Source organism: Notothenia coriiceps, unplaced genomic scaffold, assembly GCF_000735185.1.
Source record: "Notothenia coriiceps isolate Sejong01 unplaced genomic scaffold, NC01 NC01_scaffold00003769, whole genome shotgun sequence".
In the NCBI taxonomy this organism is placed as follows: Eukaryota; Metazoa; Chordata; class Actinopteri; order Perciformes; family Nototheniidae; genus Notothenia; species Notothenia coriiceps.
The window spans coordinates 382,677-406,290 of NW_011336470.1; the positions used below are offsets into that span (position 1 = coordinate 382,677).

The 23,614-nt window shown below is 40.6% G+C and overlaps 1 protein-coding gene across 1 annotated transcript in view; it reads left to right on the forward strand.

Moving 5' to 3' along the window:
• Positions 1-13,611, forward strand: part of LOC104941714 (aryl hydrocarbon receptor-like) — a 34,631-nt gene extending 21,020 nt beyond the window's left edge. Inside the window, exons 3-11 of the mRNA XM_010766848.1 lie at positions 119-219; positions 3,477-3,566; positions 5,062-5,179; positions 6,348-6,481; positions 6,821-7,023; positions 7,297-7,406; positions 9,040-9,181; positions 9,782-11,384; positions 13,465-13,611. Coding sequence (XP_010765150.1) covers positions 119-219; positions 3,477-3,566; positions 5,062-5,179; positions 6,348-6,481; positions 6,821-7,023; positions 7,297-7,406; positions 9,040-9,181; positions 9,782-11,384; positions 13,465-13,611 — 2,648 coding nt within the window. The remainder of the gene's footprint in view (positions 1-118; positions 220-3,476; positions 3,567-5,061; positions 5,180-6,347; positions 6,482-6,820; positions 7,024-7,296; positions 7,407-9,039; positions 9,182-9,781; positions 11,385-13,464) is intronic.
• Positions 13,612-23,614: the final 10,003 nt, after the last annotated feature.

The window sequence follows — 23,614 nt, forward strand, 5'->3', positions numbered from 1 at the left end:
CTCTCTCCTCTTTCTCCTCTCCCTCCTCTCTCTCCTCTCCCTCCTCTCTCTCCTCTCTCTCTCTCTCCTCTCTCTCTCTCTCTTCCCTCTCTCTCTCTCCCCCCCCCCCTCTCCACAGTGGCCCTGAACGGAGTGACTCCAGCCTCTGGAAAAGATGATGACAGCAAAACAGCAGGAGCGGTGGAGGCAAAGATTCCTGAGGGTGAACTACTGCTGCAGGTCAGTTCAAGGCTCAAGGCTTTTATTGTACATAGCTACAGTGTAGTTATTACAATGACATTCTTAGGTCACAGGCTCCTCCAGGAAAAGTAAACAAACACTCAAATAAAGCGGGAAAGAAGGCAGAGTTTGAGAGGAGCAAAAGACACGGTGCCATTTTGCTTTTTTTGCTGTTTCATTTGGATTCAATAGCTGAGATTATTTGTAGCCAACACAACCAAAGCCCGGTTCAATATGTTTTAGGGGGGAGTGATTGTTTATGGACTGATCTAATTTGTGTGACTGGGTCGTTGTCCTGTCTCTGTTTTTGTTCCCGACAAATGCCCAAAATGTATTTAGGCCAATGACAGAGGCTCAGGGCTGAGAGTCGATCTGTCCTCGTCAAACAGGAGTCTGTTAGACAGGCCGGTCTGCTGCTCGACTGATAGCTACAAGAGAAGCCCAGTCCTACTCCGTTGTGACATCAAGAGCTCTACGCTTGTTATAACCACACCACAAAATCATTTCAGACCAAATGTGGATTCCGTTTGACTAGAAATGTGATATTTAAAGCATGATATGATTCAAAGACCATATTTCAGCCCTTTAGTCGTGAAATCACATGTGAATTGGATTTTGTATTATTTTGTATTATCAGTGTTATCCTCCAAGGAAATACCTATGGGTTTATTTTAACATCTCGGGTCATATTTCTGTAATGTCAGCCATCATTCCTGTCAGTTATGCTCAGGAGGAATAGTTTGACATTTGTGAAATATTTGAAAAGATCAATACAGCCCTGTGTGTGTGTGTGTGTGTGTGTGTGTGTGTGTGTGTGTGTGTGTGTGTGTGTGTGTGTGTGTGTGTGTGTGTGTGTGTGTGTGATAAGCTGTAAGAGGATAGTCAGCAGTTGGTTAGCTTAGCTTAATTTAGACAATGGAGACGGGCTATCTTTCTTAGTTGGTCTGGTTTTTAGATCAGAGTGATTATAATCAGGATTAGTGATTGATTATATTTTGTTCTAGTGAGGTAAAAAGGTCAATATCAACCTCTAAATGGCAGTGGAGTACAAGAAGTATAGTAGTAGGAGAAAGTAGCAAAGAATGGTAAGACGTACAATTTTGACATGCTAATATTTTTGTAAATGCATTCCAGTAAAAATCCTCCTGGAGGCTGTTATGATTAATGAATGAATAATGAATGTTGAGTAGACAATGACTTCAATCCACATACTCTTTGTTGGTGAATTATCTCTGGGAACGTCTGGTTCAAGATGAATACAGTGTGTTTCGCTGGACTTTCAGGTCACAGTTCAGCTTTTTAAGAAAAGGGCCATCTGGCGTCCTGTTTACTACTCTATTTAAACCGGAGAGAACAAACAGCCTCTCCTGGCGGCGGTTGTTGGCCCTTTGCTCTGCATGTGTGACGGATCGGAGCGCTCGCTCACTTGCCTGCCAGATCTTTTTGGGATCTGCCGGAGTCATTGATTTTCCAGTCCAGTTCCCCCCAATGTGCATCACACTGGCATTCCAGGACAAGAGAGGAAACAGCCTGCCATGCCCGACAGAGCAGGGAGGTTTCACTATTACGATCCGCCTGCATTTCCCCGGCCTGTTAGTAACGAGAAACGAAAGCTCTTTGGAGAAAAGGCGAGGAAGGGCTCCACAGGGGGGCCTCTTCCTCCTCCTCCTCCTCCTCCTCCCCTTAAACGTCGGGAGGAGAGGGGAGATGGACAGAGAGCAGTTCAAAGGCTGAGGAATGTAAGGGTTATTTCTGAAGCCGAGTCTGAGCTTCTTTGCTGTTCTTCAGCATCAGACGCTGGTGAATTATGGAGGAGCTGTGAGCATGTCAATTATTCACACTCAGAAGAAAGTACATGTTTTATACTGTTGGAGGAGCATGTGACCTAAGAATCTCATTGTCATAACTGCACTGTAGCTGTGTACATAATAAAAGCCTTGAATCCTAATTGTGCTTCTCCTCTGATATAGTCATTGCAAATTGACAATAACCTGCTTCAAAAAGAAAACTGTACACTTGTTTTCCCTCTTCTAGCCATCAGTTATGCTCATACTCATGACTGCATCAAATCATTTGCAGCTGGGAGGTTAACGGGTGCACATGAGTACTGTCTAATTTGGCTTCGTTTCTGACGGCTTTTCACATCTCATCGGGTTCCAGCAGCGGCAGAGCGTTTTGCAGAATTTGAACAAACGTTCACAAGAAATGACATAAGAGCTTAAAACAAATGAAGGTTATTTCTGATGTCATTAAACACAATGTATATTCAACGTTGACCTTTTGTGTTTAGTGTGGCAGATCATTGCGGTGAATCACTGGTGTATAATGAGAACAGCATTAGTCATCCCTGCATCCTGTAGGACGATTTAGCAAAGAGGTGCTTGTGCGTTAGGCTGTTGTTGTTTGTGTACACGTCTGTTTGTGTGTTTGTTTATGCTATGTTGTGTAAGCATACAGGGGGAGGGCACGTGTGTGTCTAGTGAAGTGGAAATATTTGACCAGCTGTTCCCCTTTGAAGAGAAACAATGAACGTGCTCCATTTCACCTCACATGCTTCCCTTTCCTCCTTCCTTCCTTCCTTCCTTCCTTCCTTACTTCCTTACTTCCTTCCATTTCTGATTCAATAGGTTATTTTATTGTAGTGCTCCTATCTCCTCAAACATCACAGACCTGAATATCAACGCTGCAGCTGTACCAAAGAAAATGGAAGAGACTACATTTCTTTACAGAAATAGAAGAAATGTTAATAATTCATATCAATAAAAAGGTTATAAATGCAAAGGGCTGACGGGTTGTACATTATATATGTATGCCCATGCGCTTCATATATCTTTATGACTAACATCCTCTTGTATTGTGCCTCCAGTCAATTCTATTCCACATCTGGAACACTGCATTATAAAAGTGTGGGTTTTATTGTTGGACTGAAGATTGTCATCGCGACACCTCATCTGTAATGGATGCTGGCTTTGACACTAAATAAGTTGCCCCATATCTGTTCACTTGTGTCTCCTATACCTCCTTCTTGTTTTTGCTTCGTCAGTATCAAAGCATTAAGAGAATATGAAGGGAAAGAAACGAGTTGGCTTTCTCTTCCTGTTCTGAAAACCTGAAATGATCAAGAATTATAAAGATCACTGTAACCAACCTTTCAAATACAATATTTTGGTTTTGCCATTTCCTGAACTGAAAGCTCCCACACAATGAGAAGTAAGTGTCTCTGCTAACTGTGTGTGCATCCTTTGTTTGACCCACAGGCTCTGAATGGTTTCGTGATGGTTCTCACTGCCGGTGGGACCATCTTCTACTGCTCTCACACCATCGCCGATTACTTGGGCTTCCACCAGGTAAAGTCTTTTTCTATGCCTCTGACTTCTATCATCTCCAATAATTGTCTCAAAACCAACAAGAAAATAAAATCAGACATAGAAATACAGCCCCAACCTTGTATGAGATGCACATCAGAAAAGAAAGAGGACAATGAGAAGGTTTCAATGTACACTGTTCCCTTATTGCACATGTCTACTACTCCCTGTAACTGCAAGTATATTTCATTGGAACTGGTGAAATGTCCTTAACTGTCTTCTAAATAAAGAAGTGAAAAAATAAAGAAATACAGCCCCATTCTTAATGTTTTGAAGAAATTAGAAATGATAACATCTAACTTAGCCATCATTTAACTTCATCAATGCATTACAGCTTACATTTTTAGGAGAATAGGGATCCTTAGAGGCAAAAAAACAAGAGCACCCAGACGCTTTTTTACCAAACTGATTGACAGCTTGGATGGTTTGATGGATGGGTTGCGTGCAGCGTCTGCTGGGAGCGGCTCGGGGGTCGGTTTGATCCATCGGTCCGCTCCCTGCATGGTGCGGAGGCTCAAACAGCAGCAAAAAGACCCAACCTATTTATAACTCGGCCTTTGGTAAAAAAAACACACACCAGGCACAGCAGAGGGCTGCAGTGAATAACACATCTCTGCACCCCCGCTCAGGAGAGTACCTGTGCACTCAAGTTGGAAAGAAGTACACACTACAGGGAGAGTTTCCTCCAGCTGCAGACACACACACCAAAGGGCTTATGGGAGAAGTGTTGAGTAGCATACTCTGATAACTAACTAGCAACTATTTCCAAGATTATCCGTAACATGCAACACATAGATTTATGAAGAGCACTGCAAACAGGGTTGTATCGGGCATGAAACCAAAAATCGGACATGAAACCAAAAATCGGACATGAAACCAAAAAAGTTAAACTGCAGTGTTGAAGAAAAAATAGCTAGCGTTTCCATTAAACTGTCCTCCTAGCTGCTCGGTTCCCGGCTCAAAAGAAATACCCTTTTTGCTTTTGTTGAAATGTACAACTTTTAGCACATTTTTAAGTGGTTGAAGGTTGATTCACCTTTTCGAAATTAAAAGTACACCATGATCAAGGCAAGGCAAGTTTATTTATATAACACCTTTCAACACAAGGCAATTCAAAGTGATTTACAAAAAATGAAAGACATTAAGAAAATGGCATTTAAAATCAGTCATTAAAAATAAAATAAAATAAACATTAAAATAAAAAATACATGGATAAAAGTTATGCAGTTTAAGATGTGAATAGTTCAATTAAAAGCAGCGGCAAAAAAAATGAACATAGAAGGAAAAATAATGTTCCAAAGCATCACATGACTGCCCTGAAAGTTGTGTATGCTTCAGTTTGGCCACTTAGACTATTGTATAAAATGATGAGCCACACTATAACTTTAAAATGTGTATACTTTTTCCACATCCTGTGTGGAAAAAGCATGTTTATTTTTGGTAAAAGATAACTCTTCTTCTCCTCGTTGTTCCTCAGACGGATGTGATGCACCAGAGTGTGTACGAGCTGGTCCATACGGAGGACCAGCAGGAGCTCAGGAGAAACCTCCACTGGGCTTTAAACCCTCCTGCCATCACCAAGGACTCCCCCCAAGGTGATCCCTCTCTCCCACTGCAGGATAACTCACGCACACTAGACTGAAGCTTTAACAGATGTGTGAGGAAGTTGGTTTGTTGGGATGAATTAGATTTCTGAAAAGGGTTCCTAAAATGATTTATTTCATGTAGAAAAGACTCTTAAATATGTAATGATTGTAGATATTTTTGGGCATTTTTTAATGTATTACAACAATTGTTTGAATATACATTAACTATTTTTGCATAATCACAAACTTCTACAACTTACTCATACTATAAATCTGATTTTAATAACAACTTCATTATTGTTCTTTTTGAAATATTTGCTAATACATTCAATTAGCCTGCTAAAGTTACACATTGAGTTTAAAGGTTTCTGTATGTTTCAGTAAAACTGCACCAATGTTTAACACACGGCACTCTGCAAACCCATTTGGACATCAATACGAAGCGGTTAAGTACACACAGTTTTAGGCGCTAAGCTAGAAGACCATCCTCAGGACAAGTCATGTGACCCAGTAATCTTCACTCTGGCTTAGGAGGTAGGAGTAGTGCAAGATCTGTATTTGGGTTTTAAGATGCTTACGTCTATGTGCTTTGGTTCAGAGCAATGTGTTTAGAGCCAAAGCTCTGAGACAGCTCACCTGGTCCTGCACCCAGAAGCTGTCCCCCGTCCCCCCTCTGACTGAACCAAGGCTGTCAGTCAGAGTGAAGGCCGAGGCTGCTCCAGGCCTCGTTACATAACTGCATTTCATACAATGGAGGGCTGCTGACGAGACAAGATTATAGTCCAGCTGAAGAGTTGATACAGAGGGCAGCATGGTGTGGTTTAATACTACAACATCTCTACATGTTTACATTTGAGACATTATTAAGGCCTTTGAACACATCAGAAAAACACTGCTTCACTGTGCTATGTATAGATGAAAGGTCTTTGCTATAGAGGTGTATAAACTAATATTTAGACCACCTTAAGCTTATATAATGTGACATATTGTCAAACTCAATGTGTGAGCTAGGTGTCCTTTTGATTGCCTAGTTTATAAAAGTGCATTATGTTGCAAATACAGAGCGATTCAAAGCTGGGATTGTTAGATTGTGGGTTTTAAAGCCAAATTTTCAAGTTGAATTGTTTACTATATAGAAATGGCCACTAACAGAAGATCATATTGTTTGTAACTCCAGAGATTGAACCAGACAGCAGCTCAGCCGTGGTCACCTACAACCCTGAGCAGCTTCCTCCAGAGAACTCGTCCTTCCTGGAGAGGACCTTTGTGTGTCGCTTTCGCTGCCTGCTGGACAACTCCTCCGGCTTTCTGGTGAGTTAAATAAAAACATGCAGACCAAAGCCTTATTTCTTTACCAGAGCTTGATACTTGAAACTTTTAAAATGACTTTGACCTGTTGGCTGCAAGGACTCTTAACTCCACTCTCGCAATTATAACAATGACACATGCACCATCCCAGTCATGCCCTCCCAAGGCTCTTAAAAAACACAATAAATAAGACACGTGGCTCTTACAGATTATATAAACTTGACTAGCATCACTACAATGTTTTTAAAAGAGTTGACAACCGTTGGAATCATGTCAGAGGCTCTGCAGTCCCTCACATGTAAACAAAATTCAAGGACTTGATTTGTTTTTCTTTGTCTGCAGGCTTTGAACATCCAGGGCAGACTGAAGTTTCTGCAGGGACAGAACCAGCGGCAGGAAAACGGAGGAAAGGCCCCCCCTCAGCTCGCCCTCTTCACCATTGCGACTCCTCTGCAGCCTCCATCCATCCTGGAGATCAGGACCAAGAACATGATCTTCAGAACCAAACACAAGCTGGACTTCACTCCCATGGCCTGTGATGCTAAGTAAGACGCTGGCATGCAACAGGAACATAATGGGGGACATCTTCTAGCTTTGTCACTTGATTATCTTTTTTAGAATTAAACAACTATGCCTGAAATCAATGTTACATTTAGTAAGCCAACGCGTGAGATGATGACAAGAGCAGGTGTAGTTTTCTTTTCCTGCTGTGTATTTGTCTGCACTACCTATGAGATCATTCATTAGATGTTGATGTTAGATGTGGTGTGTACCATGGATAAGGTTTTGAATATGAATGATGGTGTTTTTTTGCACAGGGGGAAGATAGTGCTGGGCTACACAGAGGCCGAGCTGCGGGTACGAGGATCCGGCTATCAGTTCATCCATGCAGCTGATATGTTGCACTGCGCAGAAAACCATGTCAGAAGTAAGTGCTGTGAGTGGGCTGCTGTGGTTCAGGGGGCGATGACACTGACCATGAACCCACAACCTTCCCAGTCTGAGTGTCGATGGAGCACGACCATTTGAACGCCACCACCAACCTTCCAGTCTGAGGTGGGGGGGGGGGGGGTTGTTGCATCTCTTTCTCTCTCATTTCCTTTCAACTCTCTCTCCTGGGGCAATACGATAACATGTTAAAAAAAGGTCTAATAGCGTGTTTTTTTATAAAAGCCAACCTAAATATTTAACTGGAAGTGTTTGCCATGTATTAGTTAGGAAAGAGTTTTTCTGTGATAATTGGGAAGTCTCCAATCACATTATTAAAGGTAGTTTAGCAATTCAAGTTTTTACCAACCTACATTTGAAAGTGGAGAAAGGGCCTCTGCATCCTCTCCACTTAGTCTTTTTGATGGTGCTCGTCTACATTATTTTAAATAAGCTGCCAAAAACAGAATTCTTCAATTACTTTGTTACAGTACTAGAGCCTCCCAATGCCATTGGCTGCATGTGAACACAGTTTTAAGGTGGCCCTAAAGAGATGTGTTTTGGGTCGTCTGAAGCTGTTCAATAACGAAGCGAGTATTGGTAGTAAGAGTCCCTTCATCTTGGATGTTTATCTGACAGAATCCTGCTGCTATTTTAGATTTAGTCCCCTCAATAAAGTTGAGGCGGTCTGGCCAAACCTGGTCAGAGAGTTCAAACCGCTTTCGCAAGTAATCCCGCTGGATTACGGAGCAGATTGAGCAAAGCTGTACGGCTGCCAGCGCAGAGGATAGGGCCCACAAATCCACTGCATAAGCAAAGCATCAGCCATGATCCATGCAGCAGCAGCAGCAACACACAAACACTCAGAGGTCAGACATGGAGCAGACCACTCTCCCTCACTGCAGCAGTGTGGGTTAATCAGGAGGTGGAAACAGATACAACTTCAAAATGAGGGGCCCATTGATCTCCTCCTTTCTGCGTAGCATAATAAAAAATACTAATATTATGTTATATTACTATTTGTATACAAAAGGAATAAAGAAAACACCCCACTGCCATACTGATTGATAACTTGTCTAAGTGCTGCTCTTCAATCCAATTTAGAACTTCTTTACCCTCAGTAATTTAACACATAATGCAGTGAATGCACATTACTACTTCCTAATAGCTTCCAAGAATGTCAGTGAGCTAGTTAGTTAGTTAGTTAGTCAGTCAGTGAGTTAATTAGTTAGATAGTTGGGTCATCTATCCAACACTGTGGTCTGCTGTCACGCATATATTTCTATTCGCTAGATTTAAAAGAACATTTCATTCGATTTTTCTTGTGGCTAGCACTGATCGCTAATTTTTGTGTGATTCAATCCACCTTACTTTGCCATCTGCCAGCCAACTTTCACTTGCTGCTGGTAAATCTAATGCCTAAATGCAATAACATATGCTTACAATCATGTTTGTGCATGAACTCGGCTGTAGCATCAACTCATTCAGAACCTATCAATGTCTTTTAGAGCCACCAATATGCAAAACTTCATATTTGGACTCAGTCATTACTGAAATCAAGTACTTTCAGCAGGTGAATGTTATTGTTGTGGTAAAGTTCACTCATTTGAACTGTTTGTGTTGAATATGTTTAGTGATGAAGACGGGAGAGAGTGGTCTGACAGTGTTCAGGCTCCTCACGAAGGAGAATCTCTGGAAGTGGGTCCAGGCCAACGCCAGACTGGTGTACAAGAACGGCAAGCCGGACTACATCATCGCCACCCAGAGGCCTCTTCTGTATGTTTAATATCTATTTATGTTGGTTTGTAATTCAATACAATTTACCATCAAAAACAAATTGGCAGGAACTAAATCTTAATACAATAACAATGTTTCGATAGGGAGACATGTGTTTTGATGTATGCAAGGAATTTATTTCATGTATATAAGCATATATAGTTTCAGTTACGATGTGACACATACGTCCATTTTTTTATATAAGAAAAGACCCCATCGACTTTCTATCTGATGACGATAATCTTCTCCGAGCAAGAAGCAATATTTCGTGTTTGACCAGCAATTACCTTTGCACTGTTTGTTTTCCAAATAGCAAAGTTAGACATCAGAATTGATGTTATTTGTTCATTTCACAGGACAGTGTACATTGATAGACATTTCTGTTAATGTGCCAGAGTTAGCCAAGAGGTGATTTTTTTATCTGTAGTGTCTGGACAGATATAAAGTCACTACAAAAATAAGATGGTTAAATCATTAAAAACATGCAACTCGAATGACACTTATATGACAACTTCAATCGTAGAAAAGTGGGTAAGCACCATACCAACTATGCCAGAAACAAAAGCTGTTAATTAAATGGTTATTTCTGTGTCGTCATAGGGATGAAGAGGGTGGAGAACACCTGCGTAAGCGCTCCATGCATCTGCCCTTCACCTACGCTACAGGAGAGGCCCTGCTCTACCAGTCCAACCATCCCATCGCAGCCTTCAGAGACGGGAGCCAGGAGAAAAACTGTAGTAAGTCGAAGAAGAGCCGGACAGAAAGGCTGTTGAGAGACGGGCTGGACCCTGGCTCTCTTTTGGGGGCGCTCATGAGTCAGGATGAGTCTGTGTACGTTTGCCAGCCGGCCCTGGAGCCCAAAATGTCTTTCCACAGCTTCTTTGGGGACCAAATGGGCTTCTCCGACTCGGAACCCTCCAGTTTGCAAAGCAGATGGGACGAGCCGAGCAACGGGGATCTGGGTCCAGGCAACACAGAGCCAGGAACCAGCTTTGACCCCCTGCTGGCCACTCTGGACTCGCTCTCTCTGGAGGGCCATGGGGTCGTGGATTCAGAAGAGGCGGGCTGTTCGAACGGAGATCTGTTTGGAGCTCTGGAAGGCCTCGGTCTGAGCGCTGAAGACCTGGAGCTGCTGCTGCTGGACGAGCGGATGATCCGAGTGGAGATGGACCCCGAACGCGTGCCCACCTTGGACGACCTGCTGACGAACGATGAGATCCTCTCGTATATCTACGACTCCTTAGAGGGGAAGACCGAGTCCACTGAGCTCGGAGGACAGGCGCCTCCCAGTACTGCCTCGGCGACAGTCACAACCGTGTCGCTACCTGAAGGTAATCCCGCTCCTCACGCTAACGGTCAAATGCAGTATTCTCCCCACAAGCCCCCTGTGGTGGGGCAGGCCCCCATCCTGCAGCTGTCCCAACAGATGCAGCAGCACCTCAACATGCGTCCAGGTAAAGTAACGCACAACTGGGTGCAGCAGAGCAACCACATGGCTAACAACACGGTAGTAAACGGAGACATGATGGGGCAAAATCCACCAATCAGAAATGGACAATGGACAGCCACAGACATTCTAGTCAATGCAGGGATACAACACTATAAAACCCAACAGACTATTTTCAATGGAAAGGCCACAGAGCTGCAGGGAGAGCTGCATCAGCATCCGCTCTTCCTCCAGCAGCAGCAGCAGCTCCAGCAGCCCAGGGTGCAGAACCATCAGCAGTGCCACGTGCAACCCAAGCCCGCCAATCTTAACGGCATGTGTGGCCACTCCAGCAAGGCCCACTCGGCTGGAAAATCCCAGTGGCAGGACTACAGGTTCAGCGAGGGTCTGGGCAGCACCTCCTGCCTCGATAACGGACAAAAACCTCCGACTAACACCTCGCTGGACGCCTGCATGGATTATAGTTTGCCTGATATGGACAATGTGGATTACGCTATCAGTGGAAGCAGTTTGTTTGGGAGGAGCGGACATCAGCACGGGGCCGAGTCCACGGTGCCATCCTTCCAGGGGATGAACCACAAGCGGCAGCAAGAGCAGATCCCAGTTCCTCTGGCGCAGGTCATCTCCAGCCTGTCGCAGTGCCCGCCCCCCAACGCCTCCCTGGAGCAGATCCTCGGGGTGGGCAAGCCCTGCCGGCAACTGGACCCCTACGGCATGGTGACCCCCGAGATCCCTCATGACCCCAGCCCCAACAAGGTGAGGACGCTGAAACACTGACATGGCGATTGGGTTTGAGCATGGATGTTTGTTTTCTAGGCTTTGGGTCAGAGGGAAGGGGGCAAATGTTGCCTTTTGAGCTGAAACCCATGCTCTTAGCCAAAAATTGATTATAATAGAATCTAGCCGTAAAATCACCCCTATTGTTCGGGAGATGCTTTTCAAAACTTTTTTAAATTATCATTGTTATGATTATGCTTTTAGTTACATGCTTCCTACTCTAACTCTGGGGCTCAGTTCAGTAGTTTTGTCTAGAGCTTTAACTATTAATCGAAAGCTGAACAAACTAAATTAATGGGTATCGTTTTAGTAATATCCCAAGTAAAAAGACCAGGCATATAATGTTTCCATGTTCTTAAAGGTGGGGTAGGTAATTCACTTCAGAAACACTTTTTGTTATATTCCATGGAATGCTCTTAACATCCCGATAGCAATAAATAAATAAAATGCTTTGACAATAAATACATAAAAAAGTTCATCTGTGGAAGCCGTGGCGCTGTAAAAAGCACGACCAATCATCTGAGCCGGCCCGGCTAAAGTAACTGGATGGCCTACCTGCCTGTCAGCCTTCAATCTATGCACAAACTTATCTCGTGCCCTCATTGGTCATGTGCGAGGTGTTGGAGGAGGGGCGTTGGAGGAGGGGCTCTGTAAGGAAGTGGCAGATTTTTTTCCGGTTGTGTATTTTCAAATTCTAGCGCACTCGAGCTGGTTTCTCCAAAATGACCTACCCCACCTTTTAAATATAATATTTTTGTTGGTTTTCTCGGGTTTAAAAATAAAACAAATGGAATCTGTTTGAGTTTTGAACTGTTGGTCGAACCAAACAAGAAATTAAATTGTCAACTTTTCTGATGTTTTAAAGACCAAACAATAAAGAGAAAAATGGCAAATTTAAGGAATCATGAATACATTTAATCTTTATTGCAACTTTACTTTGATTATTATAAAAGTATTTGGACTTTTGAGTAAGACATACAGTAGTGGAATTTGGTAAAAGCTTCATGATTGCAGAGTTGAATCCGTTTTTTTGACAATATGCATACTTTTTATTTAACTGCACTGGTTTCTGAGGAAGTGACAGATAATGACATCTTCTTGTCAAATGTGCTGTGAATATTCATGACACGCAGAGGATGAGTCATAATGGTTTTGGTCTCTCTCTGACCTTTGTATTCCAACGGTTGGCCTCGTATCACCAGCTGTGCTACCTGCAGGGAGACCTGTCATCATTTCAAACATGATATCTTCCAAATGCAACGGGCAGACAGCCGTGACATTTCTCTCACTGACAGACCCTTCAGATTTAACATCTCACGAGACATCTCATGAGTCCTACACTTACAATTTCTGATAATACGTTTGATTTCTGTCATTCTTCCAATACAAATATACATATTTTAATGTAAAACCTACATAATGCAGGCTCAATTTAGACGTTTTGTTTTGACATTGCTTTCACTTATTCCACATATAACTGTATGTTGTCATTCCATTAGTGCGACGTAATGACGTACTAAAAATTCTACTTTAAGTATTTTGCAAATGTATACCTCTACTCTTACTCACCCCTTACTTGACATACTCAAAATATTAACTAATATGAAATCTAAATCAATGACATCATTGACATAAAATTATAGGTTCAAACAAAGTAGCACAAATTAGCCCCACCGTTATGATGGACATGAATGCATCAATAATTACAATCCAGTGTGTCATACAATTGATTTTGAATTGGACGAATATACGAAACAAGTACTTTTGATTCTGATACTTAAGTATTTTTTTAATCCCAATACTTTATTTGAACAATTTAGCCTTGCTACTTCTACTTATTCTACTTCTGCCTCATGTTGTTATTGTATTCATGTTTCTGTGGTCTTCATTTGAACTGTTGTTCTTTCTTGTGAAGCACTTTGTGAATTCTATTTATGTGAAAGGTGCTATACTAAATAAACGTATTATTATTATTTTTATTTTTTTATTATTATTAAGTGTAGGATCTGAGCTTTCCTCCAGCTGAGTGTTTCACGATGTCTCCTCTCTCTCCCTGCAGATGGAGAACGGCTGCATCCTGAACAACACTTACCCAGCAGGCATTGCTCTGCCCAATAGAAACGGAGTGGCGCCCCCTGCTGTCCAGATGCCCCCTGACACTCTGTCCGGCCTCCCCGACCCCCCCGCCACCGGCTTCTACCTCTGACCCGCTGAGCAGCACTCTGTGAACGGCCAGAAACACACAGACTGGACCAGCCTTATACACACCTAGAGTACACCACCAACAGAGCTGAACAAACGTAGGCCTGTTTGTTTCTGTTTTCTTTCTCTCGTTTCTAATTTGTAATATTTCATGTGTCTGTGTGAGGGAGGGGGGGTGCGGGGGGGGATCATTGTGTTGTATTTCAAGTCATATTATCATACGAGTCCTTTGTTTACAATAATGCAGTCAAGAGTGCTCAGTTGAGTTTATGTGAAGTAAAACAGAGAGCGTTTTTAAAGATGAGTTTCACAAATCTGCGCTTGGATGCAACAGGAATTTAGAGTTGGAGGCAAACATGTGCATTATTCTATATTTCAATCTGAAGGCACATTCGTCATTTCATGTAGGTTTTTGTTTGAAATTGTATGTGTAAATCACAAATAACAGATATACTGGATCAATATTGAGTGTTACTGTACAAAGGGCATATTCCAGTTTACCAGTGGAAGCCAAGTTTTTAAAGTGGACCTATCATGCTATATTTGAATAATATATTGTAGGGCCATACCTATATAAAACATGTCTGCGAAGTTTTTTTTTTCAAAATACCAAACAGATCATGCATTTTAGCCATGCCTCATTTCGATCTATTTGCTCTTTTCCAGCCCTGTTTTCACAAGGGCTGATTCTGTGGCAAATGAACTGCAGCTGACCACGCCCCCCTGCAAAGGAGGGGGGCGAGGCACGAGCGTCATGTTACCATGCTGTTACCATGCCACAGCAACCTCTCATTCCCCTGATTGGTGGAGAGTTGCCCATATAGGTGGAGCTCCTTGTTTCTGACGTCAGAACAATTTCAAAGTCTGTATCAGATCCGTTGCAGCCCCGTTTTTAGAGATTTGGGTATGGAGGAAAAGAGAGAGGGTTGTGTTTCCTGACACTTAGTGAGATCCCTGACACACCAGGGACACATATTCATGTATGAAAGACGTACAAAAGTGCATTTTGCATGATAGGTCCCCTTTAAGTAAATAAATATCACTTTTCTGTAGATAAAGGGATACATCAATTAACAGAACATTTATTAATAATTTAAAGTCATTTTTCAAGCAAAAATACCAAAACCAGCAAAAACACATGCTCGTTCCAGCCCCTCAAATATAAGCATTTGCTGGTTTTCTTTGACCTTTATGGAACTAAATTGAATTTACATTTGGAGAAGTCATGTACAAATCTGATTTAGTTAATTTTCTGAAATCTTAAAGGCCAATTAATCAATTGGCGCATAGAAACCACAGTGCAGAGAAACCACAGTGCAGACAGGTGGTGGTCCATCTCCAATTCATGAATGTACAGAGTATTATTAATATCTGAAAAACATCAAATGCAGTGATTATTGTGGCTTTTCAGATTTCCTTTATTCAAATATAGTTTTACAGTCAATTGGTTTGCTTTGTATCTGAACGCATTATAAACCCCCCTTTATCCCTGTCCGAGCAAATCCATGGCATCGCTCATACTTTTCCTCCGTGCTACAAGAATGTAATCTCTCAGTGATTTATTTGTTGAACTCGTCAAGAAGAAGATTAATCCATATTTGTTTGAAAAATAAGTCTAGAATATGGACATTATGGCTCGAAATATCCTGCACTTTATTTCAAGCACCCACCTTATAATGCAGATGTTTAGTGGGGGATAACAACGTGTTTATCTCTGAAGCTCCTGATGCTCCATGGACCTGTCTGCGTTTACTTGTATTATTTCGAGGCACATTTCAGGTGATGGGTTAATGTCCTCACAAGCACAAACACTCTATAATTGTTAGCAGCATCATTTCCATCTCTCTCCACTTGAATTCTTTTTGGTCGTCTGGAGTTTTTCTTTATTTTATTTTTGCTCGACTGACTTCCTTAGTCTGTTTTCTGTATTTATTAATAATGTCCTGCAGCAAGTAAGCATTCTTGATTGTTTTGAAGTTGATGTGTAAGACGTTCTCTTGTACAAAAAAGAAGATGTGATGCTTCGTCGTCCTCTTAGCTAAGCAGTGGTTGCGCTTTCTCTTTTGAGGGATTGCAACCAGACAGTTTTAAGGAAAAGTCTGACATCTTTGGGAGAGATTCTTGTGAGCTGATATGGAAACAGTTATTTATATGTGTCTGCCCCAAGCCCCAGAGCGCCGGCCATTGAAGCAAATGTGTGGCCAAACAGTGGTCCTACACTTCATCGTCATTGGGCCCAAATAGTCTTTTTCCCTTTGACTTACACTGGGAAAGAGATGTCTGTTAATCAGCTTATTCTTTCCCCGCTAAATTATCCACCCAGTACAAACACTTTATAGCCACTATTCTAATCATTAGGGTAACAAGCAATAAAAGCCAAATCCAGTCATTTTGTATTGCATATTGCAGTCAAAGTCAAAAAACAAACAGAATAGATATACTATGTTAATATTGAGTGTTACTGGGCAAATAACATACTCCCTAATACCATACTACTACCAGTGGAAGCACAATTTAAGTAATTAAATATGACTTTATCTGTAGATCACGTGATAAATCATGAAAAGAAAATGGATGAATTTTTTTTTTTTTTTTTTTTTTTTCAAGCAGAAATACCAAATGGTTGCTTGTTTCATCTTCGGGAAATATTCTTGTGAGCTGATATATAAACCAATAATATAAGTCTCACCCAGATGTATTCCCATTGACTTACATTGGGAAAGAGACGTCAGTAAATTAGCTTATACTTCTTTTTTTGCTGAATAAAATACCCAATACGAACTCTTTTAAATAAAGAAACCCTTAATTTGAATCACCTGACAAAATGTGAGACTTTTCCTTTAAATGTTAGAAAGCTTGGCGATATGTCAGGTCAGTATTTCCAGGTCTACACAGCGTCTCCTAGCAGTTACAGAATGACAAACACTGAAAAACCAAATGTGAGAATTAAAAGAGATCTCTACTGGCAAGATACAAGTCTGAATGTGTTCTTGTACATAGCAAATGACTGGAAAATGATGCAGAGTAGAAATATTTTGAGATGCTGAAAAGAGATTTTCATTTAATTGTTCAGATAATGTCATTACTATTGGTATTAATATTATTGTTTTAAGTTGAAATGTGATACACATGTGGTTCCATGTCATTCCAATTGACTCGTTTCTTTCCCTTTCTTTTTACTACCGCGGAAATGTTTGCTATATTTAATATGATTGATGTGACTTATTAACAAATGTGAAAAAAAAGATGTGTATATAAAGGCGAACAAACTTTGACAAATACAGGTATGTACATAGTTTTACGTCAAGTCACTTGTTTCAAGCACTATTTTTAAAACACGTTTCGTTGTTGATTTCTTTTTTATTGTAAATAGTCTCATCACGAAACACTGGACTCTGACAGCCGGAAAATGGTGCCATACTACTGAGACTTGTTGAATAGGATATAATGTTGGAGAGTTTAATTGTGTCTTGTTTAGCCACCACAGTAACTTTAAAAAGCTAACAGGACAAGGTGTATATGTGTTGCAGATTTGACCCGTGTCCTTTGTCTGCTTGTTTCAAATGTATTATTTTCTTCCTTTGAAATAAAGGATTTCTTCAATCACAAAAGTGAAAAACACATCTTGCAAGCAAATGACTGAACACTCATGCGTGGCCCTCTCCGAGTCCTCTGGTTTTATATTCACTCAAACAGCAGGCGTTTCCAACCTGTCGGTGACTCCTTACGGTGGATGTAACGGTGCTATGTGTAGCATTTAACATCAATAAATCATTACCACATTAACTCTGGGAAGCCTGCATTATTACTGTGACCAGAGCCACTGCTATGGTGAAGAGACAAGTCATCAAAGCAACTTTTCCAACAGAGGATCGTAGATGTCCTTTGCCTTACTGTGGGGTATCTTACCTGACAGTGGTGGAAAGTACATTTACTTTATTTACAAATTGGAGGTGCATTTACTTGAGTAATTTATTCTCATGTCACTTTACAATTCAAAGGAATAGTCTTTACACAGATTTAGTTTCTTTACAAAAGTAGATTGTTGAACACAAAACATGTATTATACAATAAGAGCTGAAAAGAGTAATTGGTTGACAGAAATGTTATCATTTAGCATTCTTTTTTTGAATTATTTTTAATAACCTGAGGTGCAGAAGACCAAAGGTGTCACTTTGGGCTCTGGGCAACTTTGATTATATTTCTCACTATTTTAATTGGAAAATAATCATTAGTTTTGGGTCAAATACTCAAATTTAAGCTCCTACTATTGCTTTAACGAGTAATACTATTTAATCAAATATTAACTTTTAGAAGTACTATTACCGCAATTCAAGTCTTTAAAACAGGAGTTTTGTTTCTCATGTATTTTTACAGTGTTGTTCTTTTCTAGGATATCTTCTCCACCCCTGATGGCATCAGCCCTTCAAGTCATGGCAGTATAATATACATTTGAACAGAACACTGTTTACAGCCCACAAACAAATCAATTGTCCTGCAAAATGTAAGACTTGTCATGCCAGTGTTTTGTGCTTTAATGTCTGTGTCAACAAAAAGGGACTCTTGAATCCTTGGAGCCGTTGCTGATGGAGTCAGACGGTGCTGATGCTGCCTGCAGACCTCACTGTAACACACTGTGATCCGCAGGCTGCCGGGGGGAGCAGAGAAGAAGGGACACACTGTCACAATATCGTCTTCACAGCTTCTTACACTTAGTTACACAAACACTGTTCAACATGGGATCCATTGTGTCAAAACACAGTTGAAAACGAAGTAGTGGTTTGGTGTTTGACAGTGGCCCATTCTTTCACACCAAGTGGAACATATCAAGGCCCACTTATTATGAAACCTTATAGCATTATATCCACTACAGTTATGTTTTTCACAGACTTAAATGTCAAGTTATGGCACTTTTATGAACCTATTTATTGTATATCTATTACAGTAGACAGATATGTAGGATGATGCAGACCGGGATTAGAGGATTTCTGGTATTAAAATAACTAAGTAAACAGCATTTGGAATACTTCTAAACTCTGACTGCTGCTGCTCTGGTCATCTGTCCTAGAATAAAGCATCAAACCAGAGATGCTAAAATAAGTCATTCTTAGTTTCTTGAAATGCAGATTTATTTAAATCCTCAGCAACTATACGGAGGAAATAACTATGGTCAATGGCAGATCAGCCTGAGGCTCCCTGACATATGAGAAATCCATTACAGTAAACTGCAGGAGGAGAGGGCAGAGAGACTCAATGTGCAAATATAATCCCATTATACCCTAGATTCAGATATGACATACAGCCATGGTAGGGTTGATCTTGCATCATTATTTTTCAAGACAAATCCAGGAATAGTGTAAAAGATTCCTAAGTGAAGGTCAGATGGAGGCAGTGGAAACGTCACTGCGACTGTGCTGAGGGTGTAGCGGGCATATTTCCAGGGTGAGGCTGGATGGTGGTGGTGGAAGGAAGGAGCGAGCTCTCCTTGTTTATGCAAAGACACATATTGCCTTTTTTAGTCCAAGACGGAAAAAATAAAGAACAATGGGACTAAGTGTGCCCCAGGGATATTGTTTTAGAGTCAGCAGACTGCAGACATATTTAGATGACACCCGGCCAATTAGAGTCTCTCTGAAGTGAGCGGAGACGTGGACGAGTGAATCATCGCCACAGTACATCTGCTTCCCCCCTCTCAGCCTGTCATGATCACACTGCGCTGTTCATGGATGTCAGAGACGGATAAAAGAGCCGCCAAAACAGCATGCAGAAACCCTTTGGCCTCCGCGGTTTATCTTAATTAAAAGCTGTGAGTTTGGAGTTGAACTTGGCTTTCTTTCACAGCTGACATTTGGATGACTCATTAAAGGAAATGCACATGTGTTAATAGTTGTGAAAAGCAACTTAATAAATTGTACTCAATATTAATAATAAAGCTTTATTTATATAGCGCTTTTCATACAACACATGCAGCTCAAAGTGCTTTACAAAATGACATCACAAGTTAAAAATAAACAAGAAATTCCCCTCAGATTATTTGTTAAGAGCTTTAAAAAAAAAGGTACATGAAGCAAAATAACATTTTATCAGGTTAATAGACACAAGGAGGTAAAATGTATGATAATACAAATAAAATAAATAATGGTTTCTCTCTGACAGATAAGACACAAGACAACTGAATCGATGCAATAATATAAAATATAAAACCCCATAAAACAAAGTGAACATAGGTAGGCTACAACAGAAATAAAAATAAAAAGATAATAGTAGACACAGACAGGGAAGGCAGGTATCCAGGTTTTAACAAAAAGCGAGCTTTATTCATAAGCTGATAATAAAACTAAGAAACACTAACCGGGTGAAATAAGGAACAAGAACAAACTCACGGCCAGGAACATGCAGGTCACATTGATTGACGACAAGGGAAAGCAATAAATACACAGGAGGGTAATCACAAGACAAGACACAGCTGGAGAGGGGAGGTGAAACACAGGTGAACACAATCAGCCAATCAGGCACCGGAGGGAAACTAAAGACAGGAAGTAAAACTAGACAAGACAGGAAGTAACAGACATAACGTGGGGGTGAACACTTTTCAAAATAAAAGTGGAAAATATCAACATAAACCCATAACCATGACAAAATAGAGTGATTGGGGCACAATTACATAATTTATTTTTAGTTCCTGTTTACTGGTATTTTGTCTGGTATCTTCATCTTCATAACTTCTTTCCGACTGTTGTGGCAGATTAATGAACCCCCTTCCAACAGGGGGGTCTGTGGGACATTTATTACCTTACAGCCATGTTCACAATATAGCACAGGTGTTTTTTGTCCCTGATGTTCAGGTAACCTTACCAAGCCATTGTAGAAAGAGCAAGAACACCCGGGTATAAATAGCTACAATGCTTAAAGGGCCCAAACATGCTTTTCCGGTTATTACCCGTCCCCGTGTTTTTTATGAAGGTTGTTAAGCATGTAAACGGTCTGCAGAGTAAAAAACCCTCAAAGTACACCCTGTAGCGAGTAAAACTCTAACACAGAGAAGACCTGTCTTTGCTGCCCNTAGTATGTATTGCACATGTGTGTGCGTGATATTTGCCTGGTACAGTGTGAGTAAAGCCTGCAGACCCTCACAGGTGTTTTCACTTAGTCTGCTGATTAGAGGGGGCGGGGCTTTGCTGGGAATCACTGAGCTCATGAAACAGGTGCAGCACCACAAACAGCAGAGCACACACACACACACACACAGTCCTGCTGAGGGGTTTAATCAGGTAACTGCTGAAGTATTTTATACCAGGAATGTTTCTACCTCATAAACTCTAGACTCGATTTAAGATTGTCTTTTGCATATGCCATGAGTAATGCTGGTTTATATGTGTTTTTTAAATTTTGCACGTTGCAAAACAAGTCTTATTACATTTCCATCTATGCAGTGTTTCACATATTTCAATAATAATGTTTGCCTGTTCTTCACCCCCTTGTTTCCTTATAGCTAGTATGCCATTTAAATACATTATAGTAATAGAAATCATGTGGATTTTAAAGTCAGTTAAAATGTATTGAAGAAGTGGTCTGAGTCTCCCTCAGTTGTTCACTTTGGGAATTACACTAGCTTTCAACATTTCAGGAGGAAAAGTGTAAAATTAGCCCTTTTTTTGCAAAAAATAACTGATAAAAAATATTCTGAATTGACTGCTGGTGTCATCATTCATGCCCGAAGGAGAAGAGTAAATCAAGCTCACCTCCATTTTTTGGGGGTTTATCTCAACTTCAAAACCCTGAATACAGAGATAGGATGCTTGAATATAGAGATAATATTATCTATCATGTCTTGTAAAAAGGACTCACATGTGTTGATTGAATGACTTCACTGTAGGTGGAAGAAGTACTCAGATGTTGTACTTTGGTAAAAGTAGAAGTACCAGAGTGTAGGAATACTCTGTTAAGTAAAAGTCCTGCAATTAAAAATGTTAATCAAGTAAAAGTACCCGGGTGTAAATAGCATTGTTAGTAAATCAAGCTCATCTACATTCTTTGGGGGTATATCTCAACTTCAAAACCCTGAATACAGAGATATGATGCTTGAAGTATATAGAGAGATAATATTAGCTATCATGTCTTGTCAAAAAGGACTCACAATTGTTTTTCGTTAAAGGGGCTAAGAGCTCACTCAGGCAGTTTGTATTGTTTCCCCCTTAATCTGAATGTGGTGAATGATTTCACTGTAACATACAGAGGTGGAAGAAGTACTCAGATGTTGTACTTTGGTAAAAGTAGAAGTACCAGTGTAGGAATACTAATACAAGAAAAAGTCCTGCATTCAAAATGTCACTCAAGTAAAAAGTAAAAAGTATTAGCATCAAAATATACTTAAAGTACCAAAGTAAAAGTAATCATTCTGCAGATTGGACCATTTCAGAATAATATATATTGTATGTTTTGATTATAATGATTGATCAGTAAAGTGTTATCAAAGCTGGTAAAGGTGCAGCTAGTTTGAATGACTTTGTATACTGCAGGAGCTTCTGAATTTACTCCAGGTGTTACAAAAATCGTATTTGTTTCTATTTCACATCATTAATCCAAATCTGCAAAGTAACTAAAGGTATTAAATAAATGTAGTGGAGTGAGAGTACACAATTGACCTCTGACTTTTAGTGGAGTAGAAGAACAAAGTAGCAGAAAATGGAAATACTCAAGTAAAGTACAAGTACCTCAAAAATTGTACTTAGTTACTTTACACCACTGGTAACATATTATAGTGTGACGATGCCCTAATAAAGTACAGCTGTTCATAGTGATAAAGCACTCGTATGTAGCACCAAATCTGTGAATGTGTTAGAGCCTTGTGTTTTCTTTTGGCTTTCAAAGGACTGGAGACAAGAGGCCAGAGGGCAGCGGCAATAAAAGAGAGTGAAGATAGTGGGATTACAATTCCCCTTTAAGGTTCATGACCCCCTCCTCCAGTGTGCTCAGCAGAGTGAGGGATAATCTTTTTCTTGATTGTGTCTACGTATTACTTCCTGCTCACATCCTGCTAAACATCTTTGATCCTTACTTTGGATTCATTAAAACACATTTAAAAGTCAAGGGGAAGGAATTCTGATATTTATATATATTTTTGAACAATTATAGTCAAAGGAAGGATAACAAACCATTGCTAAATGTATATATAATATTAGATGTAGTTAAATAGAAAAGGAGCATATTTTAACAAACATCAGAATAATAGGTGAATCACAGGATAGTTGTGAAGGACATGACGTGAAAATATTGGGAGTTGAAGACTTTCTGTCCTCAATGTCATTGAACAAGCCAGAAACCAGGATGTCTTTTATTTTGAAAACCCTCCACTAAAAGTGACTTGGGTCTGGCGTGAATAGGTTCCTCTGGAGCTGTGAAGTCTGACAGAATAGATGACAATAACATTAGCTGTTATGACCACTGTTGTCCACCAGGTGTCAGCAGCACACAGTGAGAGGACAGAGCACCTGCAGGCCTCCAGGCTGAGAGGTGGTGCGTTCAGGGGGAGGAGGAGAGGAGAGGCTGGCAGGTAGAGCAGAGGAGAGGCCAGAGGGAGCGAGAGGAGCGTGTTGAACACGGTTATCACTGGACAGAGGCCAGCATGCAGACTGCCTCCTCCTGGCTGCTGGAGATGGGCTTTATCTCAGAGAGGTGACTTACCTCCTGCAATAACTCACCTGAAATGTGGCACAGCTCGAATAAAACATTGTATTTATCAGGTTTTAAACTCCCTTTTAAACATCCTCATGGACCCTTCATTTTATGGAATTGTAGTTATTGTATTCTAACTGTATTTGTGTCATTGTGTTATGTACCCATTCATTGGTATTTTCACATTTATCTTGTCATGTTACGATATTCTCAGATATGTTTGTTGTTTTTACATTTTCATTCTTGTTTGTTGATTTGTGAAGCCCTCTGAGACAAATGTGATTTGCGATATTGGGCTATAAATACATTTGAATTGAAATTTGAATTGCCTT